The sequence below is a fragment of the Haliotis cracherodii genome, unplaced genomic scaffold (genome assembly GCF_022045235.1).
Source record: "Haliotis cracherodii isolate W230 unplaced genomic scaffold, xgHalCrac1.p SCAF_1, whole genome shotgun sequence".
In the NCBI taxonomy this organism is placed as follows: Eukaryota; Metazoa; Mollusca; class Gastropoda; order Lepetellida; family Haliotidae; genus Haliotis; species Haliotis cracherodii.
This window is the reverse complement of record NW_027266264.1, coordinates 25,034,337-25,052,695: the sequence shown is the minus strand read 5'-3', so window position 1 is coordinate 25,052,695 and position 18,359 is coordinate 25,034,337. Positions and strand designations below refer to the sequence as shown.

General features: G+C 39.3%; 1 protein-coding gene across 1 annotated transcript; it reads right to left on the bottom strand.

Moving 5' to 3' along the window:
• Positions 1 to 1,770: 1,770 nt before the first annotated feature.
• Positions 1,771 to 16,878, bottom strand: LOC139462348 (A disintegrin and metalloproteinase with thrombospondin motifs 20-like). Its single transcript, XM_071244007.1, has 15 exons — positions 16,791 to 16,878; positions 16,094 to 16,305; positions 15,529 to 15,606; positions 14,637 to 14,874; positions 14,215 to 14,284; positions 13,603 to 13,681; positions 12,965 to 13,048; positions 11,270 to 11,406; positions 10,873 to 10,907; positions 10,446 to 10,551; positions 10,056 to 10,214; positions 6,347 to 6,476; positions 5,841 to 5,966; positions 3,297 to 3,348; positions 1,771 to 1,949 (listed from the first exon to the last, which is right to left on the bottom strand). Exons 1-15 carry the CDS (start codon positions 16,876 to 16,878, stop codon positions 1,771 to 1,773), a joined length of 1,773 nt encoding a protein of 590 aa, XP_071100108.1.
• Between the last annotated feature and the right edge of the window lie 1,481 nt (positions 16,879 to 18,359).

Sequence of the window (18,359 nt, the reverse complement as noted above, 5' to 3'; positions counted from 1 at the left end):
AAAAATCCATTACAATACGTGCAATATGTGGGTGGGCATTATCATGCTGCAACTTGATTTTACACCCAGCATTTGCCCAAACGGAAGAACATGATCTGGAATGATGTTGTCCCGGTAGCGTACGCCATTCAAATTGTTATTAACAACGAAGAGTTGAGTTGTGTTGTTGTGATGCCTCCCCATGCCATTACACTTCCACCCCCAAATTGACGACGTTGAGTTACGAAACGTCGCTAAAAGGTTCTCCTGGACGCATGTTGACCCAGAGAGCCGTCCAGATGAAACCTGGACAATTCTGTGAAAATCATACTGTCCCAGTCTTGCTTTCAGAACCTCAAATGATGTCTGCACCAAGATAGGCGTGTCTGACGGTGACGTGGAAGTCTCCAAGGTGGTGTTGAGTTTCGATGAACATTCAAATGTCTGGCAACTTCGTTTCGGCTAATCCTGTTGCAATGTACCCACAACGCGTAGACGTGATTTTTCGTCAAGCCGCGGCATTGCATAAGCGTTATTAACGGTTAAACGAAAGTACTTGTTCTTTTCATGAGCACTTGGTAGGTAAACAATCATTTTGTGTTGTTCCCATGGAAAAAACACGTATGTTAGTATCTGGCTCCCATCAAACACGCAAACTTCCAAACTGTGCGCCGTGCATTAACCTGCACGTGCCATTTGTCTATCACGAACTTAAAGTCGAGATGTCTTGAAGAATATTAAAAAATGCATTATGTAATTTCAGAATGAATTTATTTCCATTGAACTTCATATGAAACACAGTTTCCCTTTTCCGTTAGTATATATTGAATTTATATATACAATAATGATTCTGAAGTATATGTCTTTATTCATAATCCCTGAGCTTGGACAAAATCACTTCTTGTACTTGTGTCGTGCTATCCAAAACACTGACCTTCAAACATACGAAAAGATAATTGAACCCATAATATTATATTAAATAATATGTTGATATATAAATGTGTCACACATCAAGAGATGTTGGAATTATATCAATACTCTCAACTGATCTGTCAAAATAACAGAAATAAATAAATCAGTTAAGTTGTTCTTTAAAATTACAGCCGACCTCACTTTCCAAAGTGACGTTAAGTTACCCTCGTTTGGTTTCTGGCTTAGAATTTGTCCCCATCAACCCATGCTGGTTGTAAGATATGACTTAATCGATCGACTATTTAGGTTTGGTGACTTCGTGATTGCGTGTCATCATACCACAAAGGTGTGAATTGTTGCTCACAATATCAATCTCTGGATTGTCGGATCCATATTTGTCTATTCACATACCACCACCATACAGCTGTTTTATTGCTGAGTGTGGCGACAAGTAAGAAACAAACAAGTCCCACTCACTCATGAATTCGAAGGTTAAGAAATTCAACACTGACCACGGTAACACTGGCATCATTCTGTACCGATAAAAGACTCATCACAACAGGGATAACATATGATTAATCCTTTAACCCTGTGCTTGTGTACTTCACAGAAACATTTGCATCTGACATTTACAAATCATATGAAGTATGAGGAGCCTGTATTACACGACACAGAAGAATAGTTGTACAAATATGAGGAAGTTAAAGTCATGACATTATCTACACCACTGAGAGCAATACAAATATAATAACACCTAATAATATTTCAAATACAGTTAAATGTGTCACACATCATGGCAGAATTTCAAAACTTCCTTGATTAATATCTAAATACAGTCTACAGATTGACTGAAGTATGTCATCCGATTAATTGGTTTGCCTAACCAAATAATTGGATCCCTGGCAAGGTTTGGAAGACGACGAATCTCACTGTGGTAGTTTTCTGAGGAATCTGTTCAGCGCACGTGGCACAACAAAACAGCAGCTCGAATGCTGCATAGGTCGCGCATTTAGACGCTTGACAACCATACCCCGGACGATCACCTTGAGGACACTTGGCTGTGGAAACAAACGTGTAGGCAAAATTCAGCAGGGGAGAGCATGCACATGGATATATTGGTTTGTTTGTTGTTTAACGCAGCATTCTGCAATATTCTAGCTAGATACAAACGGTCTTAAAATAATCGTGCCTGGGGAGACAATTCAGTGTTTGACATCATGAGCATAGACCCACGAGACCGCCTGACCATCGACCCCGCTAGACTTGGGTCTCGTTTACATGTAATAATAAATCAAGGTGCCAAAAGATAATATATTAATCTCACCAGCATCCTGATGTAGTGACACCCATGATAGTGACCTCTTATGATTTAGGCATGGTGAAAATTGATCATCAATATATGTTACATTCTCATTTCCACTGTCAATAAATGGCGTCCTTTCAACATTTCATATTGAAAGAGCTGCGTTTCCACATAACTGCGGGCAGTTCCAAACTAAGTACCTGTCTTTGCAGTCTAGGTGATACCATAGAGGAAGAAATGACCGTTATCGACCTTAAAGACGACAAAAGGTGATATTACAATGTCAGACGTATGGGAGTAGAGACGACAGATATATTCGGAACGTTTCTGTGGGACTTATTTCATATTCGTCGCTACTGTCATCTTTCCTTCACCAACAAGAAGACTCACACCCCGTTCGATGGCCAAATTGTATCGAAACGGCGCAAGCCAATCAGAATACGCGTAAGGATAGGGATACTCCCACCAACATAAGAATATTAAGAGTATTTTTGGCAATATGCATCTGTTAAATAAATGTGGAAACAGCTCATTGTCAGTTCCACCCTACTGTTATAAACGTGGAAGCGGTTCACTTGACTGCGATATCATTTCAATAGAGATTTTACTAGACTTGGATTCCCCAAACCAGATCCAGTTTAATAAGAATGTATAAGTTAAAAATGATATTATTTTTATGATATTGTGTTGCGGACATTTTAGTCCATTTGCTATTGTTACAAATTTGTTCGTACGATAACATGATAGCTAAGCTTCAGTGAAGGCAATAAAGACATAAGCAATTTTCATTCTTTAGATAAATAAACTATATGTTGTACCGATCTTGTAAAGTGAACAGAATATAGCTATTGTTGAAACAGATGACCGCATTTTCTCAACTTTCCGAAGATCATATAAAAATCATGCAGGTGTAAGGTCAGATTAGCTGAGTTAGACACGTGTGACAAATGATAGCTTTTATTTTAAAGTTTATTTATAGGTGTAATTTCCAGTGCATACATGATGCAATCCAGTACACAAGGAAAGTGCCATCTTCATATCATGGATGTTTATCACAGTGCACTATTAATGAATCTTGTCTCAGACATAATCCAGTTATTACCTGATTTTGCTGGAGCTGCAGCATTGGAGACACACACCCCACGTTCACACCACTGCAAAAGAACGTTTAAAGTTTAAACAGTCAACGTGCCACGTCAACCATAACGTTAGGTTGCTTCAGAAAAATGCAGAGCAGAGCAGATGACAAAGTAGACACAACTTCTTTAATACTGTAAAGTTCAAGAAGGTCTAACCTGCCGAACTCCTTCGCCAACATAAAACCCTCCTCAAACAACTGAAAGACAACTTTAAATTAGTTAAGTACTTCACCACCAACTCTCCGTCAATGACCACCATCCTACCCTATGCCAGAGCCACCATCAAAATCCACAGGAACCCTCCTAAAGCCCGTCTCCTTGTTTGTTCGCGAGACATTGTCTTTTACAACACAGCCTCACCTCACCTCACCAGAACCCTTGACCCCTTTGAAAATCAGCTGACTAATTCATCTCTGACCCCACGGACTTCTGTTTCAAACACAAAAACATCTCCGACCCAGATCAAATCATCAGTAAGACCTCTTCACCAACGTATCCATAGATGCCACTCTGCAAATTCTCCGCCGTCGCATCAGTGAAACTCCTCTTGAAAGTAGCCTATCCACAGAATCTATCATCTCCACTACCTACTTCACCTAGGGGGCGGGGGCGGGGGAGTACTACTAACAGATACACGGCCTACCGATGGGATCCCCACTCTCCCCTACCCTAATTGGGGGCACGGATGGCCCAGTCGTCTAAGAGTTGCGTCCCTTGGGCAAGCCAGAAACCTATGATTGTGGGTTCATATCCCGGTTTGCTCCGATTATGTTTCTTGGTTTGTCAGCACCATACCCGTGCTCGTGGGTTTCACCGAAGTGGTAAACGTCTTAGGCTTGCATCACTTCGGGCTTTCCTCCCACATTCAGTTGACACTTATATAACTTGAATACTGTTAAAAGCGGCGCTACACCCAACTCACTCACTTCTATCCCAACTGAAATCTACATGACCTACTTCGAACAGCCAACCCTCACCACATCACCAATCCAACCTCTTTGATGGTACAGAAAAGTTGACGACACCTTTGTCATCCTGAAACAAGACCGAGACCAAACTTGTTACTACAACATCGAAACCAACAACATCCCCGTGTAGAGTTCACCATCAAAATAGAAAAGAACAACCATCTACCCTTCCTGGATGTCCTTGTCTCCAGGACCCCTACAAACAACATTCAAACCAGTATCTACCGGAAGCCCACCCACACGGACCAGTACATCCACTTCAACTCCAACCATTCCCTTAAAGCTAAGACTGGCATCATCTCTACCCTCACGAAACGAGCCATCAACCTTTCTTCTGCTCACCCCAAACCTGAGATCGAACACCTCCTTCAAGTCTTCATCCACCTTAACAATTATCCATCCAATCTCATCGACAAAGTCATCTCCTCTGTACTCCATCCCACACCCTTGTCTGAGACCCCTGAACGCGAATCAGCGCCTTTCCCCATCGCCCTCCCATTCACAGGAAGAGCCTCCCACACCACCAGCCGCCTCCTCAAGAGCAAACACCTTCCCTTAATACCCTACTAAGAGCAAACGGCAGAAACTCAACCCAACCTCAACAGCCTAAAGGTGTAGTTTATAAAATTGACTGTAACTGAGGACAGTCCTATGCAGGTGAAACATCCCGCCCAAACAACACCAGAATCAAAGAGAACAAAACCTCGACCATTAAATAAGACAGTCCATCAGCCAGCTCGGACCATATCAGCATTTGTCCCAATCACAACATTAACTTGGAAAACGTCGAATCCTCTCCAACAACCTCCGCTCCTTCACTAAAAGAAAACTAACAGAAGCAGTCCACAAGCCATCAATCAACAGAGATCAAGGCTATTTCATCCAATCCGCCTACTATGAACTCATTAAGCAATAATCACCACACCATATGAAAAAAATTATCCGCTGTAATTGGCTTTATGTCTTATTGGCTTCCACATACATGTATGTGTACTCTATCCAATATGTTGTGACGGTATTATCCTTCTGTTGTCATTACCTATTCATGTTATCCCATTCCCTCCTATATATATTTTGTACAATGTTCCTAATTCACTCCTGCTTCACAACACTATACCGAAACGTCGCCTTTACAGTTATCCATAAATTGTGTCTGCTTTGTCAACTGCAGAATGATCGTAAACTAAGAGAAACAGTGATTTGACTGAAGACATGTGTCATTTGTTTGTCCACTGGAACACATTTATGTTGATTACACTTGATTTGAATTTAATTTAACATATTTCGTAAGATATATATACCGCAAACGTAGGTAGTGCAATCTTCCTTTCACAATTTTAATATTCTATTATCAACATCAATATGAATGACAATGTAAACACCATCAAACACTTGGCGATTGCAAGAATCGTATAATTATAATAGTTTCTCATTTATAAGCTTCTAGTCAACTTCCATTGCATGACAGGACACAACATCTCAAATTCAATCCCTTGATATCGAGCTGAATAGTTGATAAAATACAATAACAGTGTTCACCTTCTTATTGCCACATGATGTATATTCTGAGGGAATCCTCCCGTAGCACAGGTTTCCACCTCCAAAACAGAACTGAACCCGACAGATCGACTCAAAATTGTTTCCATTTTCGTAAAATGAGACAGCCTGGAATTGTAGAGAACAAACCAACTTTCAAGGAATGGTTATGTAAAACAAAACGCGAAACAGGAGCGTTTATGTACACAAATGCATTCTATCAGTATTAAGAACTGGCATCCGCAGTTTATTATTTAGGAAATATCTAAAATAGTCTAAAAGCATAAATAATCTACATACCATATCAGTTATCCATGGCGTTATATTCCACCATTCGTTACAACTAAAAGAAATACCAAAATATTCAAGGTGGGCCAGTTAAGGCAATGAATCGTTTATCCTCCTTGGGAAATAGTTCATGACGTATTTTTTTCACACCATTTGAAAAAGTCGAATTGTGATAATAAAGTTATCAATGTTTGCTGTGACACCTGCAGCTGTTTACCTACCCTGCAAAACCACGACTGAGGTCCCCGTAGTGCTACGCACTGCTCATCGCTATTACTCGTTTGACCTGCACGTCGTCCGTCCGTTGAAAGAATAGAACCGGATATAGAGGTGTTGAGAGCACAGGCGCTTCTGGAGGGAAAACAGAATGAAACACACCCCTAAACAAATCTGAATTTGTGGGAAAAGAAGAAAAGTCTTCCAAACAAACGAAGGTGCATATGTTGTACAAGTATATGGTGATCGCAAATAGCAGGTATGGGGATATAATTTGATTTTTGACGGGATACCCGACAAGAGAGGTAAGATTTGGGTAGAGAGTGAGAAGGCAGTTAGCGATTTTATGGCCTCAACACTCCATCTTGACTTTTCTGAATCTATCAACATTGAAAGAGCACACAGATTACACCCAAAGTCAACAAACAGGCCCATAATAGTGATATTTTCTTTTTACAGGGATAATTCTGAGGTTTTTGGTGTTGCAAAGAAGAGTTAAACCTGAAGAATTACTTTAGAGTAGCTGTTGATTTTACACGGAGAGTTCTAAATGTACGATCTGAATTGTTTTCCTTTATGAAGCAGGCCAGAGACGATGGTAAAACTGCCTATCTGAGTTATGATAAGCTTGGGGTCTAGGTATCTGTGTTTGTGTTGGATAAGGAACAGGAGGGTCTCTGTAAAGTTGGACAAAGACGTCACTGGGTGCAGACAGTCTATCGCAGAATTAGCTTCAGCAGCGAGTGATACCCAGGCTGAGGGAGATTAGGGGTGTGGCCATGGCTGCAGTCATAATCAGAGTAATACTGGTAAACATCACCACGATAAGAAAAACGCATACCTTACATTCCTAGGTCACAGTTTTGTTGGTACTTCTGACAAGTGTACAAAAATTACTACAAATGTTATCGATACATCAGGTACGGTTAATAATGTGACAGTTGCAGCATCAACAGATAGAGTGCTTGACAGTACTGCTAAGTCTCATAACAGATAATATCAAACTAAAGCCAGTGCTTCAGCCAGGAATGGTCAAGCCGACGATGAGGACATCACAACTGGAATCTGTACTTAGACACGGCTTGAGATCAAAAGCTGAATGTTTGTAAAACTGTTGATATTATTTGTCTCTTGGAAAATATGACTGATGATGCGATATGAATACTCAACTTAAGTTCCTGTGACACCAATATTTTAGCGTATTTTTCTAACAAGTAAAGTTTGGTTTCCAATATTGTAGTACATGTATGGAATCAAGTCACAAAACGCAACTGCTACAGAAAAGCATGCATTCCGGGCAAAAGTTGCATTTCACTACCAAAGAATGGGTATAAAAACATGTGCATTAACGGGATTTCATGTGCGTTGTTTAGCATCGTGCTGACAACAATTGTGCTGAAAAACAACAGAATTACGCAATTATTCAACATTACGAAATGCCACGCCTGTCCGAAAATGAGCGTCTGCGAGCCATTGGTATGCTTGAAGTTGAATCAAGTCAACGTGATGTTGTGGCAGGCTACGCGTAACCAATAGTCGACACGACAACTGGATTCGAACAACACACATGCGAAATCGACTCCAGCCAGCAACAGTGACTGCAATCGAGCGCATGTGGAAGGAGATGGTTCGGCGCCTTCGACGTCAACCACATGTTCCACAGACACTCCAGGAACTTCGAAACATGCTCCAGCAGATATGGACAGATATCCCACAGGACTTTGTGCGACGCCTGGTCCTTTCCATTAGACGAGGATATGTTGCTTGCATCGCAACCAGACGTGGACACACATGCTATTGATTTGTAAATTGACATTTTCATGTTTTTTTGTATATGAAATAACGCATTTTCTGTAAATTAAAAACCATTTGAACACTTACAGGAGTCTTTTATCTGTTGCAAACCGAAATTGTTTCAGATTTGGTAAAAAACATAACTTTGCATTAAATCTTATTCAATGTCACAGGAACTTTTGTTGTTCAGTATATGATAAATCAACAAGTTAAGTCCTGAGCAAGTTGTTTCCTACCACCTCCTTCTCGGTAATACGATATGTGGAGAAATGTTTAGTGAGTTTGCAGTCATTTTGAAGGATAGCACTTACTAAGCTCACTGACATTGTGATATGTTGTGCTACAAGTGCTAGTGCTGTTTGTTTCTTGGTCCAGAAACTGTCGTGTATCTCAGCCAGCCTGGTTTGACAGTGAGTGTAAGAATATGAAATCTAGAAAGTATTTATGTCTCAACAACTTCAGAAATCATAAGTGTGATTTGAACTTGCACAAATATGTAACTGCAAAATCAGAATTTAGAAAGATTTTTGAACGTTAGAAAAATCGTATGACAAAAAATTGAGAGAAGAAATTAAGTTAGCAGCGCATTATCGATATTGTAAAACGTTTTGGAAAATACTTAAGAAGTCGTTACGCAAAAAATCAGCAGACAGTTCTATAACTCCTAATGTATGGCTTTCCTATTTTCAGAATTTATTGTATCCGATGTGCATGACGGCCCAAACAGATTTTGATCTATCAATATCTGATATTTAGATACTCATATCTGTGATGAATGTACTGAACTTTCTTTCACGGAAGAAATGTTATCTGGTGAGATCACAGAACAAGAATTGAGGGAAGCATTAAAAAGCCTTAAAATGGTAAAGCGTCAGGCGTTGATTGAGTCCCAGGACAATTTCACAAAATATCAGATTTCCTAATTCCATATTTGTTGCTTTTATTCAATAACATCCTTTATACGGGTATTTTCCCCAGATGCATGGACTATTTGAATGATAACGTCTTTATACAAATCAGGAAATGTCAGTCAACTAAACAATTACAGAGGTATATCTGTTTTGAATGTCATGGGAAAACTATTTCCATTTATTGTTGAAAAACGACATAGAATTTGGCTTGAAGTAAATGATATGATATCTGTAGCTCAAGAATCATAGTACCTACATGTACCTTGTTCTCATCGCGATATGGCTGCAATACTGCCGATGCGATGTAAAATTTTAACTCACTCACTCACTGTAGCTCAAGCAGGGTTTCGCTCTGAGTATTCTACAGTTGGCAATATCTTTGTTCTAAAGTCATTTTGCTCCAAATATTTATGTAAACCTAGAGGTCGTTCTTATTGTTGATTTTCGGCAAAGCTTTTGATTACGTTGATATAAAAAAAACTCCTGTACCTATTGATCACAAAAGGATGTCGTGGAAAACTCTCAACATTTCCTAAACGTATGCATTCCTCAGTCAAAGCATGTTAAAAACTGAATAGGGGATAACTCCTTGTTTTACTACTTCCAGTGATGTTCGTCAAGGTTGCGTCTTATCTTAAGCCCAGTCTTATTCATTCTTTTACATAAACGAACTTGTTTCTGAAATTTACAAAGAATGTCATCACGTGATATAGCACTGTATATGAATAGATGTATCAGACATAAAAGCTTATATGCAGCATGCTAAACACCCCTCCGAATCCATGTGTGATCTTGTAAAAACACTTTGAAGTATCAAGGTCACTGGCCACACCTCATCTCCTCAATCCTCTCCTTTACACACATCATTGCCCATTAGAATTATCTATCCTCATAAACCCCCTCTCTCCACCCCCAATCCCCTACACCAAACCCCTTCTCTATGTCATATTAAGCAAGGTTAAAACGTTCTGCCTTCAAATTCGTCAATAACAGATGAGAGTTTACTTACCGGGAAGTAGATAGAGTAGTCTTTAAAGTTTCCACAGAACATGACGAGAAGGTCCAGGGATTAGATGGAGCTTGTGGAGAGGGGATATCTAATGAAGCAGCCATTACAAAGCGGTCGTTATCGTTGCATCCAATTTCGGAGTCATGTTGTAAACCCAAACTAAAACAGGAAGAACCAATCAGGTCAACATATATTCCATTGCTAGGAATTGTAGTGCTGACATAAATATATATATAATACTTAGTGTTGGGCGTCAGGTTATATTGTACCATTGCCTGAATACAGGCCCACAGTATCTATTCATCCCCGAAAGAATAATAAAGGTCATATTACTCTAAGAAAACTTCCCAAACAGTAGAGGAACATTCCTATAAGAGTGAAAACACTTACATGTGTCCAAGTTCATGAGCTGCAGTACTCCCGACAGTACCACCAGGTATGTTTTGGGTAATGCTTACAGAGAGGCTTGTGCACAGAGCATCAATAGCGGCAACACCTAGAACAGACCAACAAACATAAAACACTGTCTGGCACTGTGGTGTACATTTAACACCGAGAATAGAATACACCTGACGCTACACGTTGAGTATACCGACTTGGTTTGCGATATTGATAACTCCCAGCATGTATTACCCATAAGTAATAAATTATAATTTCATCACAGGAGATACCTAGAACACAGTATTTAGTTCATATTTTCATCAGTTACAGTTCATGGTAACAATTCACATCGGAATACAATACTGGAAAAGATAAAATAAAATAAAATAAAATATGCACAATACCAAATCCAAGCTCCTGAATCCAATTGACTCACCTATTACGGGCCTTCCCCTTAATGTCAAGTCATACCTGCAACAAGAAATGTAATATCAATGACGAGGAACATTTGAACATACACAATCACGACATTTCCTTCTGTAATATAAATTTTAGTTTTGGAAAACTAAATCCAAGATCACGCGTAGGAATCCCAGATTAGCAAGCAGTTTAGTATCGTGGGTCTCTCAAAGTAACACTAAGTTCGCCTATCACGTGACCTAAATATTGAAGGGAAACATAATATTAAGGAAGTACGCCAAAGACCGATCTGGGCTGATACCCTCAGATGGATACATGTTCATCAATGGCGTAGCACTGCTTAAAGCCGCATGGACTAATTGTCACCACGTCTTTTACATGTATTACACACATATACAACGCATGTAGCTTACCTTGTGAAGATCATATAGGCGTCGGCTGACATAGGGGCGTTATCAGAGAGGAATTGTACATGATTAAGGAGAGCCGGTACAGCGGGTACAACGGTTCCGTTCTTTGTGGTCTCAGTCCAAGGAGACCCAGCGGCGGACTTGAGAAACCAAAAAAATTGTTAGTTACCTTTCTGATTTGTAGAAATTCTATCACAATATAAACTAACTCAGACAGTAGTAGTAGTAGTAGTAGTAGTAGTAGTAGTAGCAGTAGTAGTAGTAGTAGTGGTAGAAGTAGTAGTAGAAGTAGTAGTAGTAGTAGCAGTAGCAGTAGTAGTAGTAGCAGTAGCAGTAGTAGTAGTAGTAGCAGTAGTAGTAGTAGTGGTAGAAGTAGTAGTAGTAGTAGTAGTAGTAGTAGTAGTAGTAGTAGCAGTAGTAGTAGTAGTAGTGGTAGAAGTAGTAGTAGAAGTAGTAGTAGTAGCTTCAAACATAACGTATATATGATATATACCGAAACTACTGATGCCACATTATCTGTAGAACGTTTTTAAATATTTTGAACATGTTTGTTACACATAGTATGTGTCGAAAGATATATAGATACACTCTACATGTAGAATGTGTTCTTGACACATACAGTATATGTAGAACATTTTATGATACATACAGTATATTTACAACCTGTTCATGATAAATACAGGAGTCAGGTTTATTTCCTAACATTGCTTTTCATATATGCCACAGTCAAAAAAGAAGCCTATCTTACCTGGTGGCAATATTACTTGTCTTGTAAAGCGGACAGTAATTGCAGAACACGTACACAAAAAACACAATAACTTCGGAACACGTACATAATAAACTCAGAAACTGAAGAAACGTATATCATACATATACACGTTTATGCTAAAGTCAGTAACCATAGAAAACGTACATGATAAAGTAACTTCGAATGGGTTTATGATCAAACATACATCAACTGTAGAAAATAAAGCGGCAAAATCCTTTCCATGTTAAGTAGAACTCTATGCATAAAGCAGGGTCGATTTCCGATTCCGGCTATATCATGAGCATATGTTTATGAATCGCTATCAAATAGTAATGATTTCAGGAAGTATGATCATACAAACATGATAATCCAGATAGTGACAGAGATAGTAGGATGCCCTTGCTTACAGAGACAATGTTGATGTACTTTATGCAGACAGCGACCGAGAAAGATCGGTTCCCTTGCTTACTGTGGCAATGTTGATGTACTTTATGCAGACAGTGACAGAGAAAGAAGGATTCCCTTGCTTACTTTGGCAATGTTGATGTACTTTATGCAGACAGTGATAGAGAAAGAAGGATTCCCTTGCTTATTGTGGCAATGTTGATGTACTTTATCCAGACAGTGATAGAGAATGGTGGGTTCCCTTCCTTGGAGATAGAAGAGTTCCCTTGCTTATTGTGGTAATGTTGATGTACTTCATGAAGACAGTGACAGAGAAAGATGGGTTCCCTTGCTTACTGTGGCAATGTTAATGTACTTTATCCAGACAGTGACAGAGAAAGGTGGGTTCCCTTCCTTGGAGACAGAAGAGTTCCCTTGCTTACTGTGGCAATGTTGATGTTCTTTATCCAGACAGTGATAGAGACAGGTGGTTCCATTGCTTATTGTGGCAATGCTGATGTACTTTATGCAGACAGTGACAGTGAAAGATGGGTTCCCTTGCTTACCGTGGCAATGTTGATGTACTTTATCCAGACAGTGATGGAGATTGAAGGGTCCTGTGCGTTCACTGTATCATATCGAATCTGCATCTGTAATATCAAGCCATGTTTAAGTAATTTAAGTTAGAAACCTAGAGAAAAAGTGTGAATAAAAAGACGCTACAAAACCCTTTCCATATACCTAAGCCAAAAACAGAGCCGATTGTATAATTCCGACTACATCATGAGCATGGATATATGAATCAGTTTTGAATAGTGATGATAGCAGGTGTTCGCGAAAAGAGTGAGCGTATGTTGTCCAACCTTTGGCACCCGTCACAAACACATGCAAAGGCAAGTCACCTGAAAAACACCGTAACAATTGGCACAAGTCAAAATAGGGAATTGAATCGGACATCATTTTTGTCACTTATTTGAAATTTGGAAATGTCCTCCACATGTCTAGCCTAGATTTTCATAAAGCTTGCTATTAAAATGTAGCACTATATTTAAGGTCTTTATGTATTCAAAATACTGAACTGGATATTTAATGAGACTTTCAAATGCTGATACATGGACATAATGGAGACAAACAGGACTTTTCATTAAGTACATTGTGACACAATGATGTGTTGTAGCATGATATTGTAACAATACTGTTTTACCATTTCCTGCACGAAGGCATAGTACAATCTCATGTTGGAGATGGTGGTGGTCGTGTTGCCCTCGGCGGAAGCAAGGAAGCTGCAATAATGGACACATGTTACGATATTTGGAAACAAAACTATCATGTCTGCATAACATAGATTATCTTATACTGTATGTACGGAATTTGTATATTAGTCGCACAATGACTATGTATAAGTTCGATTCCCAGCAACGTCATCCACCAATATGTCAAAAGATTGTACTTGTTATTGCCCTGCCTTGTATATAGCGATTACACAAGGGCTGGTCGACCAGGAGTCAGTATACTGTGTCTGAGTGGGATATTCATGTTAAACAGCGGCACGATATATCAGCGGGCTATCACCATAAAATTATGAACTGGTACATGTACCAGCAGACACACTCACACGCACACGCACACGCACACGCACACGCACACGCACACGAACACGCACATGCACACACACACACACGCACATGCACACACAAACGCATGCACGTCGCTTTATAAGTATAATGATCTTGAACGCGACGTTAAATCACAGTGAACCCCACCTCCTATATGTAGCTAAGTGTTAGACGTCTTTGAACAGGAATGTAGGACTTACAAAGTATAGTCAGTGAAATCCGGGAAGAGAGCCAGCTCCACGGTATATTGAACATGCTCGTTTGAAATGCCTGTAACATAATGTAAACATTCACATGTATTTATTATCTCCTGATAAAGAATACCTAGGTGAATGTGGGATTATTTCGATTTCGCCACTCACCAGCATTCCCGCCAGTATGGGGTAGTTGGGACGGTTTAATTGCCTGTATATGAGTGACAATGAATTAACTTGTCGTATAATAAACTTGACCGTTGTCGGAGTTTGACGTAAAACCTTGTTAGTTTGACGCAATGTTTTGAATGTTTGATGGAATGCCTTGTACATTGTCTATTTAACGGAATGCCTTGAACGTTCGATGGCATACATTCGAAGGAATGTCTTGTATATTTGACGCAATGCCTAAACATTCGATGACATACCTTGTACATTTGAAGGACTGTCTTGTACGCTTGACGGAGTGCCTTCTACATTTGCCGGATTGCCTCCAACACTGAAAGGAGTTTCAAGCTGAAGGTCCACTGTGTCATTTGTCAGATCAAAGGACACAATCTTGGTCACTTGGTGCTGATTTCTGCTTGTGGATGCCTGGCGCTTGTAAACGAGATGTTTCTTTGGCCAGATCTTGTACGTCTGGTTGTTGTGATGGATCGTCCCAGCCTCAAGAAGCATAAAGTCAACATGACAATATGTTATACATATATCATTTAACATATCTTTGTCTAAATACAAACTAAACCGCCGAAGTCTCTATCAATCCAATAAATTTATCAACGATTGATGGTTGCTGGATTAACGCGAGATTGAAATAGTATTCTAGTTATATCAAGGCGTGTCATCGTAATGGGTGAGGAAAGAACAAATAGAAGCACTTCCTAGACGTTTACAGCTCTGATTTTAACCAATGAGTACTCGTATGATGCTGACAAACCAAATATTTAATCAGCGATATATAGATATTGGAATACACGTACAGCAGATCCTGACATATATAAGGAACGCAACTCTGTACGGTGACTTGCGAAGCGTTAGACAAATAGGCCACCCGTGCGTCTACATTTCCTCAATCCAAGTCGAAATGACTAAGATAGGTTGTTGTGTATTCCTTAAAGGTGTTTGTTTTACTCTGCAGTCACAAATGCCCCAGTACGGTACATAGTAAAAAAACAAGTCTTGGGCACAAGAGGTGGTTGAAAACATGAGTTACAAATTGACCCTCGTGGGTGACACATTTAAACCAAGGTCGCGCATTGAAACCGCATGATCTTCAGTCATTCTGGGCCCATTCTCGATGACGTAGCAGCACTTTCTTACCAGTTGATAAACATCCTCCTCCTTTCGCGTAATGATGGCGGCCGATCCTTGTAGGGAGTTACGATAAACAGCCGTGTTCTGTCAAAACCAACAACATTTTGTCATTATGTTATGAATGCATACTTATTTTATGAAATCATCAGTTTATTTCTGAATATTGTTATTTGCAGTTTGCTCTGTCCACATACGTATGTGTATGTATGTGTCTGTATGTACATGTATGTGTGTGTGTGTGTGTGTGTGTGTGTGTGTGTGTGTGTGTGTGTGTGTGTGTGTGTGTGTGTGTGTGTGTGTGTGTGTGTGTGTGTGTGTGTGTGTGTGTGTGTGTGTGTGTGTGTTTTTACACTTGAGGCACTGCTGATTGTTGATTAGATTACAAACTGAAAACGTTGGAAGAATGATGTTGGATGATCAATAGAATCTCAACCACGAGTCTTTTAAACTTTTTTCGACTCGTGTAGATATATTCAATATGAAAAGACACTCGGGTGAGATTTTCTATTGATCACGTACGATTTTATATTGTGTTCAGATGACGCTTTGAATCGAAAACAGCACTGCTTACGTCATGTAACGGCAAATCGGTTTGAAGTGTTGATCCACGTTCGTCGGTCAGATAGACAGGGTAACTCTCTATGTCTCGTTCACTCCGTGTCAAATTTAGCAAAATGTCTGTGCCAGAGAGTTCAAACCGGAAGTGGAGAATATCAGGCATGTGCGTGGCGGATCTTTCAGGACGTGTATGGGCAGAATGGATTAACACTGGGTCTACCACATCTGTGAAATAACGTTGAAACTGATATCAATGTATAACAGAACATATCTATTAGATTGTGAACGTTTTATACAATCATGTTTTCGGTTATTTTTAATTTGCCTGAGATCTCTTCTGTAACAAAATTCCTTTATCCACATGACTTATCTATTCATCGTATGGGACATTGTATATGTTTCTGGGTTTTTTCTGTTATACATGTGTATTTCAATACAAGTGGGAAATGGTGCGATTCCGATCTTTTATCAATATGCAAACACGTAGATAAAACTTGTAGCACTAATTGATATAATGCAATAATCAATTAAGCTGGCACCCATATTATAAAAACAGGCATTGTTCCAGTCATTTACAATTATAGAGACCAAGTCTATAACACATATCAATTAATGATTTCCCATACCTATTTTCTTTTTTATCTTGAGATTTTCAATCAGATTGTAAAATATATGCTAAACATGCTGAAGAGAAATATAAGACCACCTACCAGAAACGCCGTAGTGCGATTCGTCCATGAAGGCGAGTGAATCAGCCGACGTTGAAATTCCCAACAACATCAGAGTTAACAACATCATCAGCGAAATTAGATGAGGTGAATATGTTGTTTTCCTATCAGCACAAGGAACATACGTATTATTCTGCTGGAAAGGGATATAGTTGAGCGGTGACTGATTCTGTTATATTGTGTTGCCCTCTTATAAATGTGAATGCAGACCTGGCAGTCCATGTTGTCATTGTATTTACAGCCAACCAACGTGCTCGTGCACATGTCTTCCGGCACCATTACCTTTAATTCTTACTTTCACGCTTTGCTTGCGGCTGTGACAGCTTTATCTTGACTCAACGGCCGAACTGATTATCGTTTTAACCAGCTTCCAACACAGTAAAGGCCTTGGGGTGTGAGATAATATCAACTATCACTAAGTCTGAAGATGAAGCACTTGATTTAATTCAAAATATAACAGTCATATAATCTTAAACTGATACAGCATATTGTATAATCGATATCTACATAAAACGTTGATCGGTTAAAGTAAACTTACGAGCAAAGGAAGGATACCTGTTGTTACGGCATATAGTGTCGCCGGGCACATATATATCGGCTCATAATCTCGCCAATCGTCACATGTTATCGCCGGCGACGATATATGCCGGGGGTGCAGTGATTTGAAAGGCCTTGGACATGATAGATATTTAGATGACTCAGGACACCATTTTGAAGATGTTTTACATTAGCTTTCCTTTGCCCTCAGTTTACAGTTATTATATGCAATTGTTATTGCTAATACTTCTATGAGAATGGATATGATTTCAAAACTTTTTTTATATGGAAATATGACTGAAGATATTAATCTTCGACAAGATGTCACTATACATATGATTATAGAAATATAAACTGTTTAACTTATATAACTTCTAAATACAAATACGTTCCTTCTACAACATTCTGCTACAAGATATTTTCTGTTCATGTTTCCAAAATAAATAAATAAACAATAAAAAATGGAAGTTACATCTCTGAATTCGAAGGTATCTATACATGCCCTGCATGTATATGTTACATCCAATCTGTGCTACTGCCCACTGCGTGCATTAGACAGTCTGTTTGTCCAATGCATGCACTGGACAGTGATATGCATGAGTTTTAAAATCTTATTCACAGAAGTCATAAGGACAAAACTCACAGAGGTCGTTCTGTCGACCTGTAATGGGATGTCCTCAGCGGTAGCGAGAACTTGTATCCGAGATTAATCAGATTGAGGTAGCCTAAGCATGTGATTAATCCTGTTTTGTTTATTTAAATCAGTAATTGTTTATTGTTAAGTAAGTTTATCTCTGCAGCCATTGTAAAGAGCAGCTACTCGCTGTATAACGTGTTTTCTATAAATTAATGTAATGATGACCATCCTGATCAACATGACCATCATCATCAGCAACGTTGTCATCTCCATGTTTCTTTTTTTCACTCTGACGAATGCTGACAATACCGTATGTGCAGTAAAACCTTGGCATATATTGTGGCCAATCCGTTGAATGAGTCGAACCGGATATAGAG

What these genes read in the sequence shown, in the direction of transcription:
- LOC139462348 (XM_071244007.1), bottom strand. Translation starts at nt 16,878, where the DNA reads ATGATGTTGTTAACTCTGATGTTGTTGGGAATTTCAACGTCGGCTGAT. An exon ending in GATTTCACTGACTATACTTT is followed by an intron (nt 13,682 to 14,214) that starts GTAAGTCCTACA and finishes CCATTATTGCAG; the next exon opens with CTTCCTTGCTTCCGCCGAGG. An exon ending in AAGGGGAAGGCCCGTAATAG is followed by an intron (nt 10,552 to 10,872) that starts GTGAGTCAATTG and finishes GGTCTGTTCTAG; the next exon opens with GTGTTGCCGCTATTGATGCT.